We start from the raw sequence: 27,598 nt of genomic DNA, 5'->3' as shown, positions 1-27,598 counted from the left end.
TGGCAAAGAACGTCAAGTTCTGGACTCTTTACTTGGGGTTAATACTCACACTTCACACATGCATTGATGCAGAAGGATAGACTTGGCCAGCCTGGCTGTTCAATCCCCTGAGGAATTTTGTTCTAGGAGAGGTATGATATAATTTACAGGCTAGCACAGGAGACTGAGGTGTTGCTAATGATGAGAAAATGTGGCACGAAAGGCACACTTGCCATTTCTAGCCCAAAGAACAAAGTGTTATCATTATGTTGTAGAACAGTAACCCCCCCAAATAAAAAAAAACTCTATATTTACTAAAAGCTAGTTTTCTGTTTTCTATTATATTTTACTTCATAATCATTAGGCAAAGTGTCTTGGTTTATTTCTGAGCTCTTTACTATGAATGGAAGACATTCTTTTCTCTCTTTCCAGGGAGAAAAGCACTCTGCCTTCTAAGCACGAAGTCAGCTGCTTTCCTGGGTGAGGAACAAAACTAAGCTGGACTTGGAGGTGACAATGAGACAGGACAATGGCAAGATGACTGCCCACTGTAACAAAAACCGTAACAGCTGCAGCCACACTATTCTCTGCCAATCCAGCTGTGTGATGGTGTTTAAAAAGTAATAATAAAATCACCAACCTCAGAATGCTTTCGCCAAATGTCTATGTTCTTGCGCTGAGCTTTCGAGAAATGGTCCCAAGCTTTTTGTCTGGTAGAAGCGTTGAAAACGGCCACAATCTGCTCAACTTTGGTGAACAAGGAAGTCAAACAAGACAAGTAATTTATGTTGTGATCACTTTAGGGAAGCAAAGCAAAGACACTAGGAGTCTATGGATGATGTCACAGTAGAAATAACATCATCAATATCCATCCAATGTGTGCCTTTTTGTACTTACATTTTAGCAAGGTTGGGGATGTCTCTCTTCAAGTCTGTCTCCACAACCTCAGGTTAAAACGAATTCTAAATACGCTGGGAATAGTTTATGGACATCTGCACCCAAGCATTCTTTACCTTGTTTAACAATGTGACTTAGTTTATCTATATGCCTATATCTATAGTTCATATGGGCACTGGCATTGGCACACAGATGTAGATATACAGACAATGCAGTGCCTTGGTTGGCATCTCAGAAGTGAAGTTGGGCTGAATGAGGAAGAGCCAAACATAGATCTTTTTCTCTTCTGGTCTCCATCTCAAGGAGTCACACATAGCCCTCTGAAGACATTACCATGTCCAAGTTCTAACTTGGGGCAATGAGTAGTTGTGTCATATCTTCCCTCAATCTCAAGGCTATTTTTACTCCATGGCTCCTTTTTCTTCCCCATGTTGCACACCGTACACCCAGCCCTCCAGTCCTCTGGCAGGGAAGTGGAGCCACTGTCCCAAGTCAAGATAGACCAAGGCTCACTGTACCTGTAGCACTGGCATGAAGATCTTATTTTGACACCAAGTGATGCCCTCCATAGTTCATCAGGACCATGTACCACTCTCTGTTATTCCATTTTCTCGTTCATAAGGCTTCCCTCCCACAGGCTCCCAAACCCCTTGACATTCCAACACTATCACTTTGACTTTGTTTAGAACTTCTGTGGCTTGCAGGCATTGTGCTATTGGAATGATAAATGTTGGGGGTTGTGACCAAAGCTATATAGAGAAAGGGATGGGCTCTTGGTAGTAAATGTTAGGGGTGGGGCCAACCAACTGCAGATTCAGTCTTGCTTAAACTGTTATAGGTCTAGTAAGCATGGGATTAAGGAATTTATATCACTGAAGTAACCATATGATTAAATACAAGCTTCTAAATATTAGTTAGAAAGGCACACAGTTAAAATTAGCTTCTTTCTCATAGATGCTAACACTCTATCAAATATAAATTCTTCTTAAGTGATTTCCAAGGCTCTATTATTAAAAAAGGATGTCAAAGCTCTTCCAAATCTTCCAGGTGTCCAAAGAATGTCAAAGAGTGATAGGATAATCTTCACAGAAGAACAAAATATGGTGCCATGATTTTTAAAATAAGCTCACAAAATAAACAAATGTGTGATGGAGCACTGGAAGAAAGCAGATCCATTCACTCCCCATGCTGTAAATATCTTATAATGCAAATAAGAAGTTACTTCTCAATCTATGGGTAGTTTTCACAGGGGCTTTCATGTTTAACTGTTTTCTACCTCAAGAGAATCACACCTCCAAACCTCTTTATTTATCAAACTTTATCATCATGTCACACAATGAATTTATTGCACTCAATTTTAATAGGAGGATTTGCCATCAGCTTATCTCACACTCTCCTTGAGTGCTAGCGGCTTCCCTCTCATCAGCTCACCTGGAGGAAGTAAGACTGCCAGACTAGTCAGGCCCAGCTGTTCTGAGGGCTGCCTTTCACCTGACCACCAAACCCTGGGATCAGCAGCACAGCTGGAGGAGGAGCACAGTGCAGCCCGGCCGCCCAGGCTTCCTGTTGTTTTGTCTACATGCAGACTGGGTTCACAGGGGACTTCAAGCTGCCTTCTGAATGGGCAACACAGAGCAGTCAGCCCACAATGCTGTGCTGGACCCCACTGTCAGATTATCTGGCAGGGATAGAGGTGACAGTGATTGTGAGATTTTTAGAGAATAATGGGCCCCATTGCTTTTAACAGCAGAGCTCTTTGATGGGCATCATTTAGAAGAATAAGAACTGTGGTGTCCTGACACCAAGCCTGAGGGGAAGGACAGCAAGGATTGAGGCTGACAATTTGGGTGGTGATGGTCAAACTTCTGCCATCAGTCAGGGAAGGCTATTGATAAAGGAGATACACTGAGAAAATTTGTGTTGTATGTGTATGAGGGTAGGGTGGGCAGAGGTGAGAGAGAGCAGGGATGCATGTTGAGTAGTGCAGAAGAGAAAGCACTGAGAAGAAAGACCAGATGGCCAAAACTGCACGCGTTCAGGAATAAAATTGGATCCCCTAATATTTACTCAAGTCATGCACTATTGCAGCTAGTCTCTGTTTGAGGTAAAGTGCCTCAGTTGCTTAGAACATGCTGTTACCATATCCCAGGGCATAAGTTCAATTCACTTATTTACTCACTCATTTATTCAGCAAACATCTGAGGTCCTACTGTTTATCAGACACTTGACTGATTGCTAGAAATATATGATGAATACAAGCCCTTGCCCTTGGTGAGATTATAATCTCTAGAGAGGAAGACAAGCAGATAATTACCCTATTCGAGAGAGGTATGGATGTCACCTATGGGGACAAACTCAGTAGGTGGGGTCAGAGAGCACATGCAACGAAAGCCACATTTTGCCAGTTTTTAAACAGTGAATTAATACTCGCTCAGCTGAGAAGGCAGGATTGCCATTTCAAAGGCTGTCAAGGAATGTAAAAAGAACTTCATGTGAACACAGGTGGTGGGGATGGGGTTCACGCTGCGTAAGAATGAATAAGGAAGAACCATGTACACCAAGCCAGATTGTGAATTTACATTGTAGGCCAGAGGAGGCAGATCTGGGTAGAATTTGCTTGGGAGAAATGACGAGGCTTGAATTAAGGCAGACCACTGGAGTAGAAGAAGCAAGGAGTCATTTGACAGGGCAAATTGATAGGATACAAGTGTGGTTGACTTCCTACGAGAGAGGAGAGGAAGGAGACTAGGAAAACTCCAGCTTGAGAAGTACATCAGATAACAAGAAGATGAGTACAGGTGAAGGTCTCAGAAAGAAGATCAGGACTTTGCTATTGGACATGCTGAATCTGAGATGCCTGAAGGTCATCCACATGGAGCTGAAATACACACTGGGGTTAAGAAAGAAGTCAGAACTCAAAAAGCTATGTCTTACATTTTCTGGCCAATCTCAATTTCATGTATTTGTATTCTTTTCAATAGGGAAATGAATTAAAAGCAAAACTAAATGCGATCAATTGTATACTTAATTCCTTATTAAGTTTTATACTTTCCCCCACATAGTAACAAATTAAAACAAAACAAAACAAAAACTGTGTAATTCAACTCAGGTTTAAAAAATACTCTCATGGTATTTCTATGGCCAAGTTTACTTTTGACCTGCAAATGAAAGTTCTTGGGCACACGATAGACTCAGAAAGAGTGCTTGGATCAGCATGAATTCATCATCACTAGGGAAAAGCCACCTCAGCGCTTGTGCACTAATGAATGTGATTCAAAGACAGCATATTTGTAAAATCATAAATGGGATGACCATATAATTAATGTCACAGGTAAAGACCATATACTCTTCATTGTCTCCAGCAGTGAAAACCAAAAACATGTCTATGAACACTACCAGTCACTATGACACTTCTCCAGTGTAATTCATTCTACTGCTTCTATATATAATGAAGCTACAAGCAGTTACTGACTAAATGGTATATTTAACACTCTACCTAACAGCTCAGAGAAGAGGTAAATAGTAGACAAATGGCACTGGCATTCACTGAAAAATGTAGCTTATAGAAAGTTGTGCTATAAGCAGAACAAATTCAGATCGACCCCCACCAGTGCCTTCACCACCACTAGTGGTCTCCAGGGTACTGGCTGGCAGCCCACTTGAGCCTACAGCAGTTAGCATGCTTACCATTCTGGAAGTGTTATCAACAGGAGCTTTCAGTCAGAAAGTTTAAATTTACCCTTTATGCCTTGCAAATCTTTCTCTCCTAATTCTATGCTTTAAGTGCTTAGACTAAATTAGGTTACTTGAGAATCATAAAATAAATTAAGTGATTGACTCTTCAAAAATATACTTGAATGTCAGTCTTAGATGTCATAATAGAGTCTTGCTTAGACACTCAGCAGGTAGCAGTGAACATAATGGAAGGGTAAACAGAGCTGTGATAAAATCGGTCATCACTCTTTATGGTTACAAACCTCTTCTTAAAAGATAAAATGAGGCATATTAAAAGTTTAAAGAGTTAATTTCAGCAAAAATTGATTAAAAGCAGACAGTGCCAAACTGGAAGTGGTTCAGAACACTGCAATGGCAGGAGCTGGAGAGAGGCTTTTATAGAGAAGAGACAGAAGGAAAACAAAGGAATTATGGATTAGCCATAGCTTAAAGCCTAATTGGCTGTTTGTGATTGGTTATCCTTAGGTTTCAACTGTGTTATCCTCAGGTATTGACAGGCTTAGATTTTGGTTTGCCTACCTGGTCCACCACAGCCTTAGAACTACCCTAGACGAACAGCCTCCTTGCTTAATAAATTTAACGTTCCACTAGTGGTTGTTTATTCACTATCTTATATGTGTGCAAGGAAACAAATACACCCGCATGCATACATATAACATACACACATATAGGTATATATTCCTCAAAATTTCAAAAAAATTCATAAGGCCAGGTAATTTTAAAACTTTTTTCAGTACCTTCCACCACCCCCAAAATGCTTGGACATCTGCTGAGTTCAGCACATACTCCTTACTTGAGAGAGAACTTAATAAATGATCTTGAGAAGAATTTGTCTTCAGTCTCCTCAAGGAAGGAAAGCTCAGAACATGACTCCATTTATCCAGAAATAGAACAATTTAAACAAGCTTCCTGGGAAGGAATGGGACATCCAGCATAAAACCTCAAATTTCTAGGCTGTACAACACTCCTGAATTTTGAGCTCTGGACAAAAAAGCATTAGAAGCAGTGGAGAGAAAGGTCAGGTTCCTCCAAAGAACACAAACATAGCCCTTTCTCCTTCATGTCCTCTTGACTGCATTCTTTCTCAAAGTTCCTGAACTTCCTGCATCTTTTGTTCCAGCTAAACAGCTGTGAAAGAGCCTTAAATCCATTCAGTGTCCCAAATAACTGGAGAAACGGATTAAGTCCTTACCAGCAGTAGGCCTGCCTAAATAGAGCACCTTGAACAGGTCTTCCAAGCTTAATTTTTGTTTTTAATGCTATTTGGGCTCATGATACAGCCTTAACACTGTAGGGTTCAGAGGAAATTTCATTTTCCTTTAAGGGATAACATTTTTTTTTCTAAATTATCTGTGAATAGCTCATAAGAGATTTTCAAAGGCATATAACAAATGAAATAGCAGACCTCCTCTACCCTAGCTTGTTACTGTTGTTTTTAAATACTAAAAGCTGGGTGGAACTGATGGGCCTTGGCCCAGGATTGAAGAATCATAATGGAGGGAAGGTAGTAAGTGATTTGGGCTCACAGGACACCCAGAGGAGCCAGACAAAGCCAGAGGGAGGAGCAGTTAGTGTCAAACAGGACAGGGACACGGTAAGAGGAAGCTGCTATGAGAGACTCCCAGAGGTAGTTCTGCTCATTCACTCAGGCGGCTCTGAGTCCTGAGCTCAGAGGAGCCTGCTAGTCTGCCTGGCAGGAAGCCCAGGTAACAGAGAATTAATATGGTCAAAGCCATACGTTAAGGAGGCATTGACTGGAATTTCAAGTTGAGGAGGAAAAAAGGGCATTCTGGGGTTTTGTCTTGAGATGAGTAAAATGAACACTGCATGACATTGTGACTCCATTTCAGCCATTTTACACCTGAGGCCCAATAGGGCCCTTTCTGAACTTCCTTACTAGATGAGGACAGAGATTTGGTTCTTCTGGGGAATGGGGTGGGGATAGAAAGAAAGAGAAACACACTGATGAAATTATAAAAAAGGAAATAGGATGTCTTTTTAGCAAATTTCAAGCAAGCAGGAAATGGTGATATTATTCAAATAAATGGAAAGATATTAGACAGACAGTGACTTCTTAAGCTTTGTATAAACCCCAGGGTGGTTTAAGGGATTGCAGATCCCCTTATTAATGCATATATTAGAATATTTTGGAAATTAACAACAAAAATCCGTTAGAATATTATCATTTTAATAGTTTCTTACAATATATTGCATTTATTAGGCTTTTTAAATCCAATAAATCCTCCTGCCTAGGTTGTCCTTACTGACTAATTAAAATAACACACATATATAAGAAAAGAGGAGTAAAATGAAAAGTAATGTCTACTTTTCCATCATGACTGCCACCCACCAAATTTATCTCTTTAAAGGTAATTTGCAGATTCTAGTGCATTCATCCAGAGAAAATGTTGTGTGGATATACACAGTGTATATTTTTCTATGTGTAACCTGTTTTTCACTTACAAAAAATGCTAATATTATATACACTGTGCTGCACCTTTCTTTTTTCACTTAACATATCTTGGAAATTTATTCATATGTATATTAATAAGGTTGCAATGAACATCCTCAGATGTACCTCCTGACAGTCTTACATAAATATCTCTATAAAAAATTCTTAGCAGTGGAAAGGACAGATAGAATATCTGAATTTTTAATTTTTGACAGCTAGACTGCCCTCCAATTTTATATCCACTGAGTGTTTTCAAATTGTTTTCCTATCCCCTTATCCATAGTTGGTAATCAAACATTTATATTTTGCCATTCCTGATAGATAAGAATGGCATGAGTTGTAGGACAGCATTCCCTGCACCAGAGCTAATCTGCATTGGCAGTTCCACCATAAAACACAGCAACAGTCTGTAGGCTCTCCCAGTCCCCCTTTCATCAGCAGTTGACTCCTTGCTAAGGGTGATTATCCAGCAGGAAGGGGAGAGACCTGGCTTTTGGTATCACTTTCTTTCTCTCCCTCCCTCTCTTTTTAAAATACTCACCTGAGGATATGCTTTTATTGAATTTTAGAGAAAGTGGAAGGGAAAGAGAGAGGAGAGAGAAGCACTGATGTAAGAGAGACATTGACTGGTTGCCTCCTGTATGTGCCCTGACCAGGGATTGAACCTGCAAATTAGGTACCATGTTTTTCAAGCCATAAGACATAGCTATGTTTTAGAGGAGGAAAATGGGGAAAAATTTTTGAAGCAAAAAATTTGGTAAAATATTTAATAACATAAATAACGTAATATTTCACCAATGTAAACCTAAACAGAACTCAACAGCAGCATTAACAACCATTATTCCTCCCCAGTTTTTCGGGGGCAGGGGTGCATCTTATAGTCTGAAAAATACGACATGTGCACTGACAGGGAATCAAATGTCAGTCTTTTAGTGTACAGGATGATGCTCCAACCAAGCCACACGGCCAATGCAGGACTTACTTCTAACTGGAAGTTTATACCTTTTGGTCCCCTATTACTCATTTTCCCCACCCCTACCCTCTGCCTCTGGCAACCACAAATTTGTATGTGTATTTATACTATAGGCCAAAGCCTTATGAGCACTGTGAAGTGTAACGAGCCAGACACTGTACTAGATGCTGGGGATAAAAAGATCCAAAAAACACTTCTGGCCCCCACAGCCCTGCAGGGTGGGGGGCACATGACCATATACAGGTAACCCCTGCTATTTGAAAGTTTGTATTATGAAACTTCACTTTTATGAAAGACCTAATATCAGTATCTCTTTTCCTAATCAAGAGAAATCTGAAGAGGATTTTTGCTTTTATGAAAGAAAAGCAAAAATACTGTTCAGTATTTGTTTTGCAGCAGCCAATATAGAGGCAGCGTGCACGCCCAGCATTAGCAGTAGACCCATTAAGCTCCTTCCTCAGAAACCACATTTGGCCTCTTAGCCTCAAGCCCCAGAGCTCTGAACTGTATCTGTGAGCATCTGTGCTTTTAGATTTATTTTGTTCATCTTGTAGCAAGATGTATCCCATGACATAATAAGAAAAAGAGCCTAAGAGTTTGTAACAGTGTTACACTTAGTGTAAAAGTAGATGTAATTAAGTGTATTTAATATGATTTGGTAGGTTATTTTGGGGGTTTGGAAACCCTAAAAAATTTTTCCATATAAATTAATGATAATTGTGCCTTCATTTTATGCCATTAGAGCTTACAAAAGCCTTCCTAGGAACACTATTTTTGGATGGGGGAAACTGTACATGATTGAATCACAGTAAGTACGGTAAGAGAGCTTGTGGGGAGTGCCAAAGAAGGTGGGGAAGACCATCACTTTAAGGTAAATGGAATTTTCTACCACAAAGCCAAACATTTGATGCTGTGATTGATCAAGGACCTGCATTTACCCCTCTCCAAAAGTGTACTGAGGGTCTGAGCACACACTTTAATCTAAAATCCATTCTGCCCAATTATCACTGTTGTTGAATAGGAAGCCCCAGCAGAGGAAACTTAAAGAGGTGGGGCCCAGGAAATGCTTGGGAGATTGCAAGCTCTTTCATGTGAGAGGGAAGGGAGAGTCCAGAAGCCTGTGCTGTCAACTCACAGCTCCAACTCTAGCTGTGAGGCCTGAGGAAAGCCTCCATCTGTTCAGATCCCAGGGCCTGGGGGATGGGCTTGACAATCCTGCAATCCTGCACAACAGGGCCTGCAAACTTTCTGCAAAGGAAAATGGTAAATACGTTTTTTGACTTTGAGGGTCACAACTACTATCCTGATAGAGAAGGTGTCTCCATACTTAAGCAGTCTGTTTCCTTGAATAGAAATGCTCTCACTTATCTATGGCTACTTTTCCATCATCATTCTCTCTGGGCACAGATTTCTTTTGTTTGAGCATGAACATTAAGTTGTATTCCTCAGTTGCACAGAGTCAAGAACACATCATCTCTGCCTTAAGTAACTTTACTTCCAGCTGTGGTATCCTGGGAAACAGAAAATTCCACGTTCTTCCTGGATTTGGCAGTTTTTATAAAGAAAGTATTTTCTCTGGACATTTATTTCCTGAGAGCAAAGAGGTATTTTTAATAAAAATTATGCTCCCAGCACTTAAAACATTGGCAATATGATCTTCAGAAGAAATAGAAAACCTGTTGAGTTGCTAAAGCAGTTAGGGGATGTTTGTCCCATGGATGAATGAATGCTAGCAATGACCATGGACACTGGAAAACATTATAACACTTCATAAAAATTCTTTTTCCATAGCAGGGACATAGGAGCCAAATTTCCCCTGGTGGAAATAAAATGTTTAGCTGAGATGTTCTTAAGATGTAAGTGATTTCAGGAAGAGTTTTTTAGGCAGAAGAAATGTGGACGAGGACACCAATCTGCCTGAAAGGGGGGTCAGGGAGCACATGGAGATCAGAAAGCCCTCTCATGTCACTGCCGTACTTAGCACAGTATCTGACACTTAATAGGAACCCAATAAATATTTGTGGATGAATTTCATCATTCATTCAAATGCCTGAGGCTTTTATGATTTTAATCAGGAGAAGAGATGAGGATATGACAGAGGAGATGGTCAGGAGTAGGTGCAGCCTCTCTAACAAGACTTGTGGCCAGCTGGCAGCACCTGCAGGTGTCCCACATGCTCTCAGGATTAATATGCAGCTTAAAATTCACAGGGCTGTCCAGCAGATATAACCTCCGCAGCCAGGCAGAACCAGGACATGTGTGTGGCTGATCCTCTGTTCTGTGAGCAGCTCGGGAGCATTTGACATCATGGTTGGGAGCCAGCCCACACTTGTGTGTAGGTATTCAGAGACATTAAAGGGTGGGAGTGTTGATATGATAAGGACTGCAGAATTTTCAGAGTGGTAAGGGAACTTAGGAGAATGGATAAACCCTGTCACTATAGAGATGAAAAAACAAGCTTGAAAGACTTTTAAAGTCACCTGGCTAATTAATGATAGAGCTGGGATTAGAATCAAGATCTCTTCATGCCTAATCAAAAGTCTCTCCACTATTTGCTATTTTCAAGGTCTAAGATGAGGTTGATGCCAATCCCTATCATAAATGGATAAAGTAAATTTGCATGATAGTTCTAACCTTCCCAATCTCCAGGCTAAAATAATATTAGTAACTATAATACTACTAATGTAAACATCTAAACCAAAGTATATTCTATGTATTCTACTTTAGGAGGAATGGTATAATAACACAAAGCCAGTTGAGGTCATGGTTTACTCAAAAAACCAACATTTAGAATATGTTTTGTAGTTATTAGGTACCAGCTCAATTTCCAATACTGCTGTCATTTCCATCTATGATGTTTGATTAACAACCAGTATTTGTACTAAGGTGCTTTACAAGAATTATGCCAGATTTGGGAGTGGTGCAGTGAGGTGGGAAATGAAAACAGTAAGTGGCCTCTGTCTCTATTTAGCCTCAAATCTTACCAGAGGAAATAAAAACCAATAAACAAAAACCTTATGCTTAGAGAATAACTAAATGCTCAAGTAGACAGTATTAGCAGGTGCTGCAGAAGGCAGGACAGAGGGAGATGGTTATGAGTTATAAGACCAAAAAGGTCTCCTAGAGGAAGTGCGATAGGAGCTGGGCTTGAATTCTGGCAGCGGGGGTGGTGGGTTGTACAAGAGGCAAATGCTTCATCTTCTAACGGAATAACAGCATTTATGCTCAGTGTGATGCTAGCACACTTCTTCAACCCCACCTGTGAACTATACATTTCCAGTTAGAATATCTTCCTCTGATCATTTTTCTCACACAAAAATACATGGTAGTAGAAAGAAAACAGTACAAGGAGACAACAGTCTTGGGTTCTAACCTGTCCCTAAATTGCTAAATGACTAAGGCCTAGCATGTCTGCTCCCTCAGCCTCAGTTTCCACCTCTGTAAAATGAAGGGTTGAAGCCAAGGAGTCCCTAAGATCCTGTCTAGTTCTGACATTCTACAATTTCTACTTCTCATTCCAGTTCATTATATTTGTGGCATATATTCTAAAATTAATATTAATAAACAATTTTCCATTGCCATCTGCTTTCCTGTTTGCCTTTCCCCACTTTGTTCCCTTCTCTCTCTTCTCTCTTACCAGGAAGCATGCTGGCAAAGTACCAAAGTAGGAATATCATGGAGCATTTAAATTTTCATTCGATGTGTAACAAGGCATGCACAACTGATCATCTTGGCACGCATATTAACAACTGAATGCTGTGGTATTACTTCCTATACTTTATAAACAACTCTCTGAGCTTTGAAATGATAAGCTTTGCTCACAACTGAAAACCTGAAAGTGGGCAGACCTATGAGGAGTTCCTATGAAGTACACATTTTTTGAAAATGAGAAGATCAAAACCCAAAACCCAAAACCCAAGTTGGGAAACCTGGAGGAGTTTCTGCCAATGGACAGTTTAAGAAATGACATAAACATGAGACAAGGGTGATATAAGGGTACGACAACATATGAATAAGATGATTCATATGTGTACTCTGGAATTATTTTCTTCCCTGTTATATATCTAGCAAATGACATCTACCCAGCTGGCCCAGGAAGAAAGAGAAAGTCCCAGATTCCATACCAGGATAGATGATGTTCTCATCTAACATCTTGGATAACTATACAACCATGGTTAGAAATAGAAAACAATTCCAAAGAGAAGTAAACAAATGCTATACTCCCCCAAACTCTTGGTTGGGTTCAGCTGCTGCCCCTTGATGTGTTACTCCAAAGCTCAGATGGAATCGATGTCTATTTGAATATATGTAATAGCTGATCCTGGGGTGAAGGCCAGAGACATGAGAAAAGGTCAGAACTTAAACAAATGTTGGTAGAACACAACACCAATAAAGGTGGAAAGCAACTGTTGAGCTTTGATATAGACCTTGAAATAAATCACACTTTTTCTTGATGTTATTAGTAATGGATCTTAATTTTTTTCCTTTTGAGCAAATGCTACTTGCTCAAATATGAAAGCGGGACAAATATGACAAGCAAGGTAAGGAGAAAGGGGTATCTAATCCAGCTTAATGGACTATCGCTTAATGAAATTCCCTTCTCTTGCTCAACCAATTTGCTATTTCCAGCAAATTCTAAGTAGGGACCCACACTTTTACTGTGTTTGGAACTTTGCAATGTATCTGACATTTCCTGGAAGTTGTTAAATGAGCCCTCTCTTTAGGACACCAGGCCAGCCACACTTGCTGTAATAAGACAGGTCGTCAATATATCTGCTTCCAAGCTGCCTCAGAACAACTGCCCCACACCCTGGGCCAGCGGTGTCAAACTCATTTTCACTGGGGTCCACAACAGCCATGTGGTTGCTATCAAGGGGCCAAAATAATTTTAGGACTGTAAAATGTAACTACTCCTGAACTGTTAGGGAGCTGAGATTACATTCACCCCTTTGAAGGCAACCTTGAGGCTGATGGGGCCCCCAGGGAAAATGAGTTTGACACCTCTTCCCTAGGCTCTCTGATGGGGAGGCTGCCTTGGGAGGGTATGGAGAAGGGAACTCACACTGTGGGATCTTTTATGTGGAGGGAACACTCAGGACTACTTCTGAATAACCAGGAGATTTCTAGCCACTTGGGAGAAAGAAAGCTGAGATGCCATTCTCGAATTTTGGTGCTTAACAATCCTAACCTAACTCCAAATGCGAAAAACAAAGTATGATTCCTATGATGTTTGCCAGGGATATAATGCAGATAAATGGGGGTATGACTGGTTCTGCTTTTGGCAAGTACAGCGAGTATGTCAATCACTGTGGACTTCAGCAGTTACTGTTTTAAAGGCAACTCTCTGCACCAATACCAAAGTCACCCTACCACACTGAACTGAGCTGGAGAAAGAAAAAAAATATGGCTAAGACAAATAAACATAACTCCACCAGACATGACATGAAAGATATTTAAAATTCAAAGGATGATGAATTGAGCATCTACCTAAGATTTTTATGATGAATGTTAGGATTTGGTTCCCCTTTGCATCTGGGGAGTAGTCAGCTTTATAAAAGTGCATAGAAAAGAATGAAACATTCAGAGGTTGCTCAGAGAGACACGCAGTCTTCCTGTTCTACTTCACAGGCTTTGTTCCAGTGCAGGTGCACACTTAAGGTGTCTCCCATCTTCAAGCTGTCCTAAAGGGGCTTGGCTATCAAGAACTCACTGGAAGGCTGCTCAGGCGCTCCATGGCAGGGATGTGTCCCCTTAGCCAGCATGGAAGTCTGTCAAGATCAGCTAGAATTTTTATAATCTTTGTTGACATCTGCTGGCTGACAAATATTTCCTAGAATCAAATTACAGGGCCAAGTGGGATCTCCTAAATAGTAATAGGAATATGGGAAATGGGAAGGTTGTTGGACAGTTAGCTACAACTGGGTAACGTAAAATGAATTTTTCTGTTGACTCTTCCACTCTAACTCTCCTCATATCCCCTAGCCTACTACCAAGTGTCTGGTAAACCATAGCAATTTCCAATGAAAGCATAGCTAGTGAGCTCTTTTTATGATTTGCTTGATTACACATGCAAGTTGAAACCTCATTATTTGCAGAGAGTTCTAACACCAAAGTCAAACTGCTTCTTGTGTCCCTGGAGACTCCGACTTCAGTTTTCACGCCTGCTTTCTGCTTTCTGCCCTACCTCCCTGCCACCACCACCCCCCATCCCCGAAATCTACTCACTCACCACCAAATATTTGTTGCATTTCTATGTTCCAGACACTTGATACATTTTGATGAATAAAGAGACATGTAATTTCCTTTTTGATACTTGTTATAATAATCAATAGCAGATATGCCACTAAATCATTACACATTTTGATAAGTGCTCCAAAGGACCTAATCAGATGTAGTGATGGTGAACCTCCTAGAAAAGAGTGGATCAGAAAAGGCCTCTCTAAAGGAGTGACCTTTCAGCCAAGATCTAAAGGAGAAGGATTCAAGCATGCAGAGTGGGTGGAAGAGCACACCAGACACAGGGAACAGATATGCAAGGGCTCAGAGTTGTGAGTCAGCATTGAAGCACTCAGCAGAAAGAATGACACACAGTGAGTCAGAAAAATCTGACGTTGGAGAAGCAGGCATGGAGACCTTTTTAAACTAGAGAGAGTGAAATAGGAAGCCACTTAGGCATTTAAGTGAGGAAGACAGGATATGAATTATATCCGATGATGTGTGAAAAGTGGCCTGACCAGGGATAAAAGTGGAAAGGGAGGAACTACAGGGGTGGGCAAAAGTAGGTTTACAGTTATTTGTATGGAAAATATATAATACAAGAAAAAATAATAATACAAGAATAAACTCTGTGCTTTACATCCTCACAACTGTAAATCTCCTTTTGCCCACTCCTGTATGTATGGCAAAAACTGTCAAATGCCTCCCAGTAGCCATTCACCTCTTCCTCCTTACTGTAAGAACTCTAATTTTATTCTGGAGATCAAAGAGCACAGTCAAAAAAGTATATTTCCCATTTTCCTTGTACATAGGCGAGGCCACATGTAATAATTCTGCACAGTTAGACATAAATGAAAGTCTGCTGAGGATCTTAGGGTAAGTTTTTCTTTCTTGCTCTAAATTTTAGCTTTTATTCCTCTTCTTTTTTCTTATATGACTCTAGCCTATTAAAAAAAGATGTGGTAGCAGGAGCAAGAGCAGTCTTCTTAGACAACCATCTAGGAAAACCTAATCATGTCATAGAAACCTCAGACTTGACAGCCTTGAACTACTGAACTGGTGCCAACAAATACCAAAATCTGGATTTTACTGTGTGTGAGAAGAAAAAACTCCATTTATTTAAGATACAGTGTTCCATGATTCACAGGCAATCATAGTATCTAACCGACACACCGATATTATTGTGTTCAGGCAGCCTGCACTGGCACGGTGGCAGCTAAAATGAAGAAAAGTGGGCCTATTTGAAGGTGGAAACAATGGGGTTTGGTGGTGGGAGATGGTAGCTGTAAAAATTACAGGATTTTTTCTTGAGAATTTATTAAAATGGGAAGGAAAACCCAGAAGAGGGATAAGTTTGAAGATTAAAAGCAGGAAGTTAATTTTTGATATTTTACAGTTAAGGTACCTAAGATGTAGTTAGCTATGAGAGTAATCTCCAGTTCTGTGGGTCATGAGGTGGGGTTTCTCCCCAGAATTCCTAGCTCTGCTGCAGCCCTTCATTCTCTCCTTCTCAGCCAGTGAGTGAAGCAGCCTGGCTACAGAGATGCTCATTCCCATTTGGTTATCCATGGGAAGGTGCCACTCCAGGGGAAGAGGTCTTTGGGCTTCAGTGCTATCTGTGGCCAGATGCTCAGCCCCATTAGGAAGCTTATTATCCACTGTTGCTGCAGATTTCACCTCATTTTCCAATCTGACTTCTGTCAGTAATGAAACACTGAGGATTGGACCCCCCACACTAGACTTCTTTCTCTGGCTCTCAATGACTTCACACCCAGGCCAACTTGTACCTGTATCATGCTAGGCAAGCACATTGCATTCTTTCAGCCACATGATTGGGGCCTTGTTTTAATAGGTGCTTCTTTCAATAGACACTGCCAAAAAGAATAAATTCCTCCCCTTTTCTAATACGTGGCTGACTTGGTCTTCATTGTTAGAGTCAAGGGCTTATTCTTCCCTGCCAGGTGTGGCTATAAACTGCATAGGAATGGAAATTTGTTTAGAATAGATGCCAGTGATCATTCTATTGTTCAGATATTTGGCTTTTTGCCATAACTTTACAGGAACTGTATTACTAGAATTGTGTGGCTTTTTTCCCTCTCTCCTTTTCTTCATGACTAATTCACCCTTTCTTTCCTCTACCCACTAATCCATTCTTTGCTTCCCTTCTTTGAAAGGTGGTATCAATATTAGTGCTCTTTAATCTGTCCCCAGTTACTTTAACTTCAGAACTGCTGGATATATACAGTTGGATAAAAGGCCATTCCTCACAACTGGGAGGAATCTAGGTAAGGTGGTCTGAGAGGGGCCTGAATGAGACAGAGCAGTTCTGCTCTTCCTATTCCTTTTCTATAAAGACAGGTGGACCAGGCTGGTCTCATACTGGATATCTGGTCACTTACCATAGTTTAGGTTTGGGAGTTTCTTAGATAATGTTTTATGATGCTACAAAAATGATCTTTTGATAACAAAGTCATAGTAAAATATTTATGCACAAAAGCCCTGTTTTTCATCCTCCTTTCTCTTCCCATGCTAACAGATGACATTATAACTTCGGTTTGCACTAATGAAAGAGGTGCTAGGCATTTTGGCACATATATCATTGACAATAACACTTATTCTCAGAATAAATACGTAAATCGCACGTGTCACCTGCCCGTCTGGGACTCTGAGCTTGGTTTTGAATGGAGCACAACATTGTTACAGTGTCATTCAATGGCTATTACCAAGCAAGGGTGCCACTGTGACATTAATTACAGGCACATATAGAGTGCCCATAAAAAATATTAGCCTTTTTAAAAAAATAGAGCCTTGGATAATTACCCTGACTGTTGTTCTATGGAAAAGCCCCATTTATGCCCCTTTGTCAATTTAGGATACGGACATGAAAAATCACCAGCATAAAGTAGTTAAGTTAATTTGCTTTCCAAATGAAGAAAGGACAAAAAATAATACTGCAAAAAAAAAATCTCTACTCCTGAGTTGTCTGTGTTGACAGCCAAATGCTCACCTCAAATAAAGGATCCCGAGGAGGAGTGTTTTTGACGGTACCATCTTCCTAAACAGAGCCCAAAGATAATATGTTCATGGTCTTTTACTACCATCAGCATTAGGAGGACATGCAGGTGGGAGTGGACAGCCCACAGGTGTGGTGTGAACTGTGGTGGGTCCAGCAGGCACAGGTGCATCTGGCTTCCCTGACCTGGAGGCCAGGCTGGGTGTTCTGAGGAAAAGCTACAGAAATGTTGCTCACCTTAAGTAAGCTCTCAGGGCAGGGTCCGTGTTCCTTCAAGTTGCCACAGAACATGAAATAGGTTATGAGGCTTGCCATTCAATATGGAGTAAATGGGAAATTATTGAACTACTTACCCCCAAATGAAAAAAAATAAAATGAATATGAAAGAAAAGGCAAAATTGCAATAGACAGATGGCCCCCAAAATCTTACTTACATTGAGTGAGGATTCCAGTTAAGGCATTTTTAAAATTCTCCTTGGCTTCCTCCATCTCTTGCTCATGGGTAGCTTTTTCATTCATTAGCCGGCGGACATGGCTGTTGGCTGATTGCACCATGGAATAGAACTGGTTTGCAGAACGTCGATTCACTTCCCCTCTTTCAATCCAGGAAAGTAGCACTGTGATAGCCTCGGAAAACTTGCTATCATCTGGAAACGGAAAACCACCAAGTACAAATCATGTTAAAGCAAGAAGATATACTTTATGTTGGTTCCTCTCAAAAGACAGAGCTGGCCCTTTCTAATGGATACATTTTTAGAATTTGACAAATTAGTTTCCCTGAGACTAATCATCTATCATCACTTAGCTTCTCTTTTCCCATCTAACTCCCCTGGCATCACAGACAAACAAGAAACAAAAGGAGATTCACCTTCTCATACACCAATTCAATGAGCTCAATTTTAGATCTGTTCTGGGCACTCTTTATAATTTGTACAATTTCATTCTTACTCTAAACCCTGATTTCTCTTTCTTAAGTCTGGCTCAAAAAAAAAAACTGTTAATAATCTATGTGGCATTCACTTCACTTCTTTATTCTTTCATCAGAAATATTACACAGTGATGCCAGTTTTTTGACTTATAGAATCAGCTGAGTTGGTGTCAAACTGTGGATGACAGATTAAATTACTTTAAAACTGGTTGTAATATAAGATATTGTCCCCTAGGTAGTAGGAGGAGTAAGTTAATTCTTGTTTTACTACAGTTCAAAACTAATTTCATTTTAGGTATAGTATAACATATTTGATTAGGCTGAAACAACAGACTTATTTCCTTGTTTTCAATGAAGGAGGATCTGGGGTAGTTGATGTTTGCTTAAAAAGGCTATTGAAAATCTATTTGAGCTGGTTTAAGGTATATGTAGTGAGGGGGAGGTAGGAGTGGGGAATGAGGTTCAGCTGGTAAAACTTATTTCAAAGAAAACAAATAGACTTGCATGTTTGGGATTGGTTACTGGCACAGACCTGTGTGTGTATGGCTTGGAGGTGGAGAAAAAACAAGTTTGAAGGTGATTAAGTTAATTAGAACTGGAAGTTATATGTCAGTTATTACAACATTAATCAATCCTACTGCTGAAGGCTCATTGCATATTTTCCAGGCAAACTTAAAAGAAAGAAACTTTCATGGGTATTTTTCTAGCCCTGGAAACGGTGATTTAGTAAAAATATACTACATTTTTTTTTCAAGTAAACTGGGTAGAGTCTGAATTCTAGAAATAAGGAGCAAAATGAGAATAGAAGATTCAGATTCATACTCATTTGACACATACTGAGTGTCTACTATGTTCCCTCCACTAGGGGACATCTGAAACATCCTTATGCAATCTGTATGTGTGTGTATGCATGCAATATGTACTATTATCTAGTGTTTATATACTATATTTTTACATATGAACACTCATGCATATATACACATATACACATACATACATATACATATATACACTTCAGATGAACAAATAGAGGGTGATTCATATTTGGTAAAAGAGTTTTGTTTTATTTTATTCACCAGATGTTTTGGAGTCAACCATTGTATTTTACACATGACACAAAACCTCCATTTGTGAAGTACTCTGTGAATTTTGTAGAGTGCTGTAGAAATGCTGTGAGTACCTTTTTTACCCAGAGGCCACTCCCAGACAAGCTACAACTTCATTGCCATGACTGCTGCTTGTCTAAGAGGTACACACGCTGCATGAAGGCAGGATCAGCCTAACCAGTGTTTGCAGAGCATGCTCCTCCTTCTTAGGTCAGAGCAGCTACTATCAAAGCACTATTGATCAGCCACCCTTCCAGGCCCTCCCCTGCTGTGGGGAGGCAGTGTGGACTGGGTATCAAAGATTTTTTTCTGTGAACACCTGTCCCCTGTGCTCTAGTACTTTTGCCAAAGGAGATAACTGGCCTGGGGAGTGCCCATGAGGCACCCTGCAAGTGAAAGAGCCACATTCTCTTGAAAATCTTAATCCACAGGCACAGAACATACTTGTTCAGTATCATAGCCAGCTCATACAATTTTGTTAACTCTGGAATTTCAGTGTAAGTTCAACCCTCAGTGAACTCCAGCTACAGCGGTTTTTCATCTCGTCTCACAGACTGGAGAGGCTTGTGTAAGATAAAATCCATCATACAACTTAACATTACATTCAGGCAATGAAGCTAAATCAGCCCATGATTTAGCTTCATGTTTCTGAGAGATCCACTACAACTGCTACAGTTAGAATGAATTTTGCCTCCCTCACATTCTCTACCTCGCTCCCTGCCAATATACGTGAGGAGAATGGAGAATGGACCTCTGAAAAGACAGCAGAAAAAAAACTTAACAACAACAAAAAAAGTGAACACTGACTTAATATACCATTTTTCCCCTTTGCTGTGACTTTCATCTCTACATAACACAGAGGAAAAAAACCCCTCATTTTTGTTATCAAGCTTACATGGAGAGAAAGCAACACTGTTCCATCTTTCTTTTCCTTGCAAACCAGAAGTTTTTTCTCTCTTGCTTGAGATCACTCAGTTCATAAACATCCTAATTTAGGGAGAAAGTATATGTTTGTTTTAATTGTATAAAAACCAAACTTTATTATTTTTCATCCTTGGACTTAGAGCATGAGTTCACGAGCACATTATAGTTAACTCATAGTTTTCAGAAAGAAAAACAGCATTCTTAGGATTGGGCAATTGGAAATATACAATTTAAAAAGTAAGTATGGAAGAGACTTTCTAATCTTTTAACAAATCATAGTAGATAGAATTCCATTAGCCTAAAAGAAGTACTTGGTTGTGAAAACTCCCAATTTTATTGTCACTTCTAAAATTTCTGAAACTGGCAGGCCAATGTATGACTAATATACTAACATTCAAATTAAATGTAAAAAACATTAGTTAAGGCATGATTGGTAAATCTTGTCAGAATCTCATATCATGTAAGAAGTAACTTTATATTAACCAACATTAAGCCAGTAATTCTTTGCATGGTTACAGAGGTATACTGGGAGCAGGCATTTTCAGTATCTAACTAACTGTTTTTAATATCTAAATTCAGTTTTGCATTCAGTGGAAAGATCACAGAAAAACAGAAAACTATATAAACTAATTTAAACTAGATTTAGATTGCAGCATTATTAAAGCTATTCAAGTGGGAAGAAATGAACAGTGCTCATAAAAATCACATCAGATGCACTTATAAATATTCCAGGTACTTTCTGTGAACATGCTTAGGCATAACTCTGAACATGGCTGCTGTTTAGAAACCAGAATGTGCAGATGTGCTCTTTCCACAGTAAGAATCTAGAAACTGGTACAGTATTATGAAGTGACTACAGAGCATTTTCTCATTAAAAATTGTCCAATGTTTTCAAATCAGGGTCCTCACAATGTCACACCTGAGTTTGCCTCACATGTTTTATCCCTCAGCTTGCATTTTCATCCATTCCCCTATTCCTTTATCACATTCTTCTTCGTTAGACACCTTGGCATTCCTCCCTGCGTTTGCACGCATCCTACGCCCTCATACTCCTGGCCCACCTAGCTGTTATTCTTTGCTCCAGATTCAGTTAAAGTGCCTTTCATAAAAGAAGCTTTTTAATAACCTTAAGATGAATTAGGTGCCCATTTGGTATGTTTCCACAATTCCCTACATATCCTGCTATCAAAGCATTAGTCGCTCTATATAATAATTGTTGGTTTATGTATGTCTCTAGTTTTGAGTCTTTTATGAGAATAAACCTTCCAAAATATTTCAATCTCATGGTTACTCTGAGTTTTTCCCTTTGAAGACTATCTGCAGGGCAGGAGAAAAGTAGATTTACAGTTGTCTGTATGGAAAAATAACACAAAAATTAATAAACAATACAAGAATAAACTCTTTCTCATACACCCAAATAACCTACTTTTGCCCCAGGGTGTATAGTGAAATACACCCTGTGTATTTCATTATACCCAATTTCTATTAGATTTGCAGTGATTAACACTAGAAAGTTCCAAATTCAAAGTTGGGAAACATCATTTGTTAATAAACATTTTAACTTCATGATAAAGAGTATTTTTACATTGTCTATGAGAGATAAATGTTCTTATGGCACTTTAGCTGGCTGATCCTTTTATTCTTCTGGCCTCTGAGGAGGTCATTTCCATTGGCAAGGAAAGTTAAAGGTGATGGTAGATAATTGCACAGAAGCACAGCCTCTACAGCCAGCCATTAACCAGCTTATCAAATGGCTCAAAAATGTTTTAATTTAACTCTTTTTTAATTTTCAGAAGGCAACAACCACTTTTAATTCTGTGAAAGCTAAGTAGTGAGATAATTATCTATCATATTTCAGTGTCACTACCTGAACCCATACCTATCACATTTCATTCCTGGTTACTTCAGACTTCATCAACCTCCCTTCCCTTCCCTCTCTCCCATGTTTATTGAGCATCTGGCACATGGCAGGCATTTAAAAATTGCTTATGGATAAATCTTTGCTATTCAAAGACCACAAGCATGAGTCTCCTGTGGGAGCTTGTTGAACATGCAGACTCCCTCTTCTTACTCAGGCCTGATTCAGAATCTGCATTCCATTCCAGGTAATTCATATGCACATTAAAGTTTGAGAAGCACTGGAAGAAATTTCTCAATGAAAGATTGAGAACTGATTAGGAGCTCATCCAAGTTAAGAGATAATAAAAAACTGAAATAGAAGGTTGCAGCTGAGATATTGGAAAATATTGAAAGGATCTGATGTGATTCTTAGGAGTTTGTGAATCCCTGCCCCCAAACTCCCCACCCCATTTAAAGAATAGCTGCTTAAACATCTGTCATCCCTATCATGGAAGAAATAATGTGAAAAAAATGTCAAAGATTTGGAAATGGGCGTAGAGATTACTGCAGATACTTTCAATGGGATACTGGGCATGGACTGAAGGATGCTCACCAGTGCCCCCTGGGTTATCTGACTCTCAGGGGTATGAACCTTTAATAGTCTTTGACTGGGCTATTTTACAGTGTCATAGGGCTAGAGCATATATTGTGGAAAACTGATAACAATGCCAAAAATTCTTGTTGATAACAATGCAAATGAATTTTTGTCCAGTAGGAAATATAAATATTTATAAAGCAAATTCTTTTTTGAGCCAGTTTTATCTTCTTACTGATTCCCTCATTAATTAAAGAATTAAAAAAATAATTGGTATACATTTATTTTACATTTTTAAGGCAGCCATGACTTTAAGACCACAGTCCATTTCAGCACCCTTCGAACTGGCGGGGGCCCAGGCTGCAGTCACATCTCAAACCCCAGGGTGCAGCACAGAGCCCAGGACTCAGCAGGGGGGCACTTGGTGAACTTTAATCAAATTGGTATCTAGTCAATAAAGGGAAAAGGAATCAAATGGGTAAATAGTTGTTTTCTCCCCATTTGTGTGCAGAGGGAGATCTGGCCTGAATTTCAGAACAGCACATGGGATGAATGTCAGAACGTGAACAATGAATATGAAAACATGGGTGGTTGAGTTCCCCCATTTATGGCTGGGTCTGTAAGGGAACAATAGGAGTGGAGATTCCATGTTGGAAAACAATGCATTGAGAATGAAAAAAAGGAAGACATTGTACAACAACATTTCTGTTTCCAGAGATACATTGTTTCCACAATGGTGTGTCTGCACAGTTATTGATTTCTGGCCTCTGTATGGCTAGAAATAGTTCACAGTAAACAGTCACATACTGATGCAAGGAGAATGGGGATTCCAGGATGGCCAAAATTGCTACTACCACATACCTAGAATTCCACTGTTTCAACACACATTGGATATCCCTAAACAAGGCTCCATTTTCTGGCTCCTCAATCAACCATCAAAAGGGGTAATACCTTACCTGTCCTCCAAATCATGAATAACATAAAAGGTTATACACATGGTTAATTTAACAATCCCTTCTATCCCCAACACACACACACACACACACACACACACACACACACACACACACAACCTCCCTAATATTTAGTACCTATAAAAATACAAAAACTAAGGGCAGGCACAATATGAAAATGCACTGATTATTCCTGCTTTGGGTTAAGCAAAGTGTTTCTAAATAAAATGGCCTATTTTCCTTGTATGAAGGTCAGTAATATCTGAAGAAGTGATTCACAAACAGACTCCTGTGTCCTAAGAAGAAAGCCTGGCTTTTAGCTAATGGAACTTCCACTTGCCTCATAGTATTATTGATCTGTACATCCATAGAACCATTAACACTGACAACCATCTCAGCAAAATGCTGGAACCACTCCCACCCTTTTTCCGCTTGAGCAGGCAGACACCAGGCTATTCTGCATACAAATCAGAGTCTAGTCCTCTGGAAATTGTGAGTGTTGATCCCATTTCCTGACACATCCAGGAATTCCAAGGGCACTGCTTGCAAAGCTTTGTTAAAACTTCACCTGATGCAGAGAAAAACTCTTTATTTCATTACATAAAGATTTTGTGAAGTTTTCAAAATGGGGGAGAAGACACAAAAACTTTTAAATACTCTTGCTAGGAGAGATCCTTAGTGAATTAGGATATAATCTCTTCTCACTGTCTGATCAATGTCTTTCTTCCACAGTCCAAACACAGGGTTCCTCTAGGGGTGGATGGTCTGTGTTAGACACACTGAAATTCATTATCTCATCTGCCTGGTGCTACTGTTTCCAATAAAGTGTAATTATGGTGTTATTGAGCTCCTTCACACTTTCTCAGAGCCAAGCTATAAACTTTGGACTGTGTGCACTTCCCAGTCAGTCTTCATTAAGTTGAATCGTCTCAGAAAAATATCTATTTAATCAGCAGGGTGCCCATGAATTTTCTTTTTTAGAGTTTGTATTAATGTAACAGACACTGGTGCTTTATGCCTTAGACACTATACAATTACAACTCAGTGTTTCATCTGACTCAGAAAACCTGGTGGTCACTGAATGCACAGTTACCTGGTCCCATAAGATTCCCCGTCTCACCCCTCTACTGGCCAGGTGGAGTGCCTGTCTCCACTGGGAGAGCACCCTGTACTTCTCACTTGCAATAGTGGAAGTACAGAGTGTTCTGTAAATTGCCTCTATCACTCAAGAAATGTAAACTATGTGAGGCAGAGGCTTGTATCCTGTTTCCTTTTTCTGCAGTGCTTAGCACAGTGCCAAGCATATATGGTAAGGGCTCAACAAATACTTGTGGAGTGACTGGAATGATGGGTGAGTGCACATCACTTCCCTAACTTCTGGCCATAGGTCATGCCTGGTAGTACTGTTGGCCAGAAATGCGACATGTTCACATATCCAAATAGTTAAGAAACAGAGAAAAGAATTTGTTTACTGAGCATCTACTATGTGTATAGTTTTAGCATTGAGCAGGATATGGAAGGCCTACAGATTTTGACGAATAAACCTGATTTTCAAAAAGAAAATTGTAAGGATAAACAAGTATGATATAAAAATGGGAAAAATGTTTGTAATAAATGTAAAATAGCAAGGTTTTTTTTCAGAGAAAAAAATCCAATGAGGTATTTTCAGATGGCATTTCTACCTCCTTTCTGACCCAGGCTTCTTTACCTTAGGTCTTGACTGCATTTTATATCCCCATATCAATGAAATCATCTTCAGGGAAACAGTTTCCTTGGCTCCTCCTGTCTGGCTTTGCAGCATTATAAAGAGCATGAGTGGATTTCCTCTCTGAGGCAGCCAATTTCCTAAGCAATTAAATGCTGTTTATATTCCAAACTCCGTGCTTGGGCTGAAATTGTCAAGCTTGATATTACCTGACTGTTGCCTAAGATGTATCCCCAGCTAGTTCATTCTACTGTAATTGCCATCTAATAAAATTTCCAATCTGTTCTCTCCTTCAGGGATTGCACAGTACTTGGCAAAGGTGTAGCTTCTAAATTCTGCAAATTATACTTATATATATAAATGTATATTTTTGAAATGGCAAGGCTTGTAAATTACCTTACCAAACTGATATCCCAATCTGCTTTCCTCTAACAGGAAAGGCAATGCTGTGCTCCTCTTATGTGCATAGATACTTCTGTGTTGGTTCCTTAAAAATGACATAATGTAGATGCCAAACTTTCATGAAATTCCTCCCAGAATCAAGGTGCTGATTTTTGTTACTTCCAGGAGTGGACATGGCAGAATACAATACAGACTATGTAGCTCACGAGTAGTAACTACAGAGCGCACTGGCTATGAAAAAAATATTTGTTCCCAATTCGACATTCCTGGTTGAGGATGTTGCTCTTTCTCTTTCTGGCCAGTTGTTACAGCTTCGAGTCTGAATGGAAAAATAAGATGTATTTACATTCTATAGGCTTTTTATTAGAGGGACAGTCATGACTTCTTTGATACAATGGGGGAGTTCAGTGGCAGCTGCAGCTTACTAGGGATTCTTGAGCCCTGAACAGGAGATGATGTTTAGAAGCAGAAGTCATTGTTTTTTTTAGAGAGAGAGAGGAAGGGCGAGAGAAAGAAAGGGAGAAACATCAGTGTGAGAGAGAAACAATGATAGGTTGCTTCTCACATGTGTCCCCACCAAGGACCAAACCATTAACTCAGGCACTTGCCCTGACCGGGAATTGAACCTGTTATGGGATGATGCCCAACCAACTGAGCCACACTAGCCATGGCTAGAAGCAGAAGTCTTTTTGTTTAAAAATTCTTTTTTCAAGCACAGAATATCAACTTCCTATCTTTGTAAAATAGGATTTGGGCAGTTTTTCATACATTTCCTTAGCAAAAACATCCAATCCACTGTATACACTGCCAAGCATTACCCTAGGTATGCTCTAAAATACTCAAAGGATCAATCACATCTTTCCTCTCATATGAAATTGTCAATGGTTTTTTCACTGCTTATGAAATAAGTCCCCAAACCAGTGGCAGCCTTCGTGGCTCCACTGTCTGGCCCCAGACTACTTCTCCAGCTTCACTTTACTCCATAAACTTCATGCAGCTCTCGCCTTTACCAGAGCAGGCCACATGCCTTTCTCCTCCTGTGTTGAATACCCCTCTGCTTCCTCGTGTCTTTATTCCTGGCAGCCTCTCACTGGAATGTATGTTCTCACTCTTGTAGTGGGAATAAAATCTTGTTCATCCTGCAAAGTTCAAATTCTGCCTCCTCTATGGAGATTTCCTTGACACCTTCATCAACATTATATGCACTCATTCCTAAATTCTCAAAGCATGTTTCTCATATCTTGGACAATCATGTCACAAGATTTGTATTACCATTAATTGTTTACTTGTAGACACCTCTGTGTGACCAGCAACTGTGACCTATGTATTCTCCTTAAAGCCTGGCATGCCCAATGTCCTGAGGACAGTCTATAAAATGTTCAGATGTTGCTCATGTGATACTTTGATTATAATGGCAAAAAATTTACATGCACACAGTCCCAATTTCAAGACCTGGCACTTCCCCAATCCATAGGACAGGTAATAAAGCCTCCATGTGTTTATCTGTCATAGCATCAAACATGGGAGAGGAGCTCAGAAAATGTGAAGAAATGAAATATACACACTTCTAGTCCTAATTATCCTGTAGGTGCTAGGAGTGTTCCTTCATTGCCACCTCTGAAGAGAGGGATCCTATTCTACATTTTGCATCTCTCCTCCAAGGACTCCAGTGCACAATGATATGTGTTAAGGGAGCTTTATTATGCATCTGGAATAGGTGCAAACTCTACAGAGCAGAGGCATCACCAAGACAAACTTGCCCACAGAGTATACACTTACCTAACTTATTCAACTCAAGTCTCATTCAACACAAGTTAGAAGGCAGTAGCCTGTTTTGGGGCTAGTGCTGACGACCCTTCTGACCCTTTCCAGGAGTTTCAC

The 27,598-nt window shown here is 39.8% G+C and overlaps 1 protein-coding gene across 4 annotated transcripts in view; it reads right to left on the bottom strand.

Annotated features, from left to right (window-relative positions):
* The window catches only part of ENOX1 (ecto-NOX disulfide-thiol exchanger 1), a 628,394-nt gene that overhangs the window by 148,324 nt on the left and 452,472 nt on the right, over window positions 1-27,598 (bottom strand). For all 4 annotated transcript variants that reach the window (XM_045839070.1, XM_045839074.1, XM_045839072.1 and 1 more), the window contains 2 exons: window positions 17,700-17,912; window positions 620-726 (listed from right to left, as the gene is read on the bottom strand). In XM_045839070.1, the coding sequence (XP_045695026.1) occupies window positions 620-726; window positions 17,700-17,912 (320 nt within the window). The remainder of the gene's footprint in view (window positions 1-619; window positions 727-17,699; window positions 17,913-27,598) is intronic.

Source organism: Phyllostomus hastatus, unplaced genomic scaffold (assembly GCF_019186645.2).
Source record: "Phyllostomus hastatus isolate PE091 unplaced genomic scaffold, TTU_PhHast_1.1 phas_contig_29, whole genome shotgun sequence".
Lineage (NCBI taxonomy): Eukaryota > Metazoa > Chordata > Mammalia > Chiroptera > Phyllostomidae > Phyllostomus > Phyllostomus hastatus.
The sequence above is the reverse complement of the archived record's forward strand: the minus strand, read 5'-3'. Positions and strand labels throughout refer to the sequence as shown.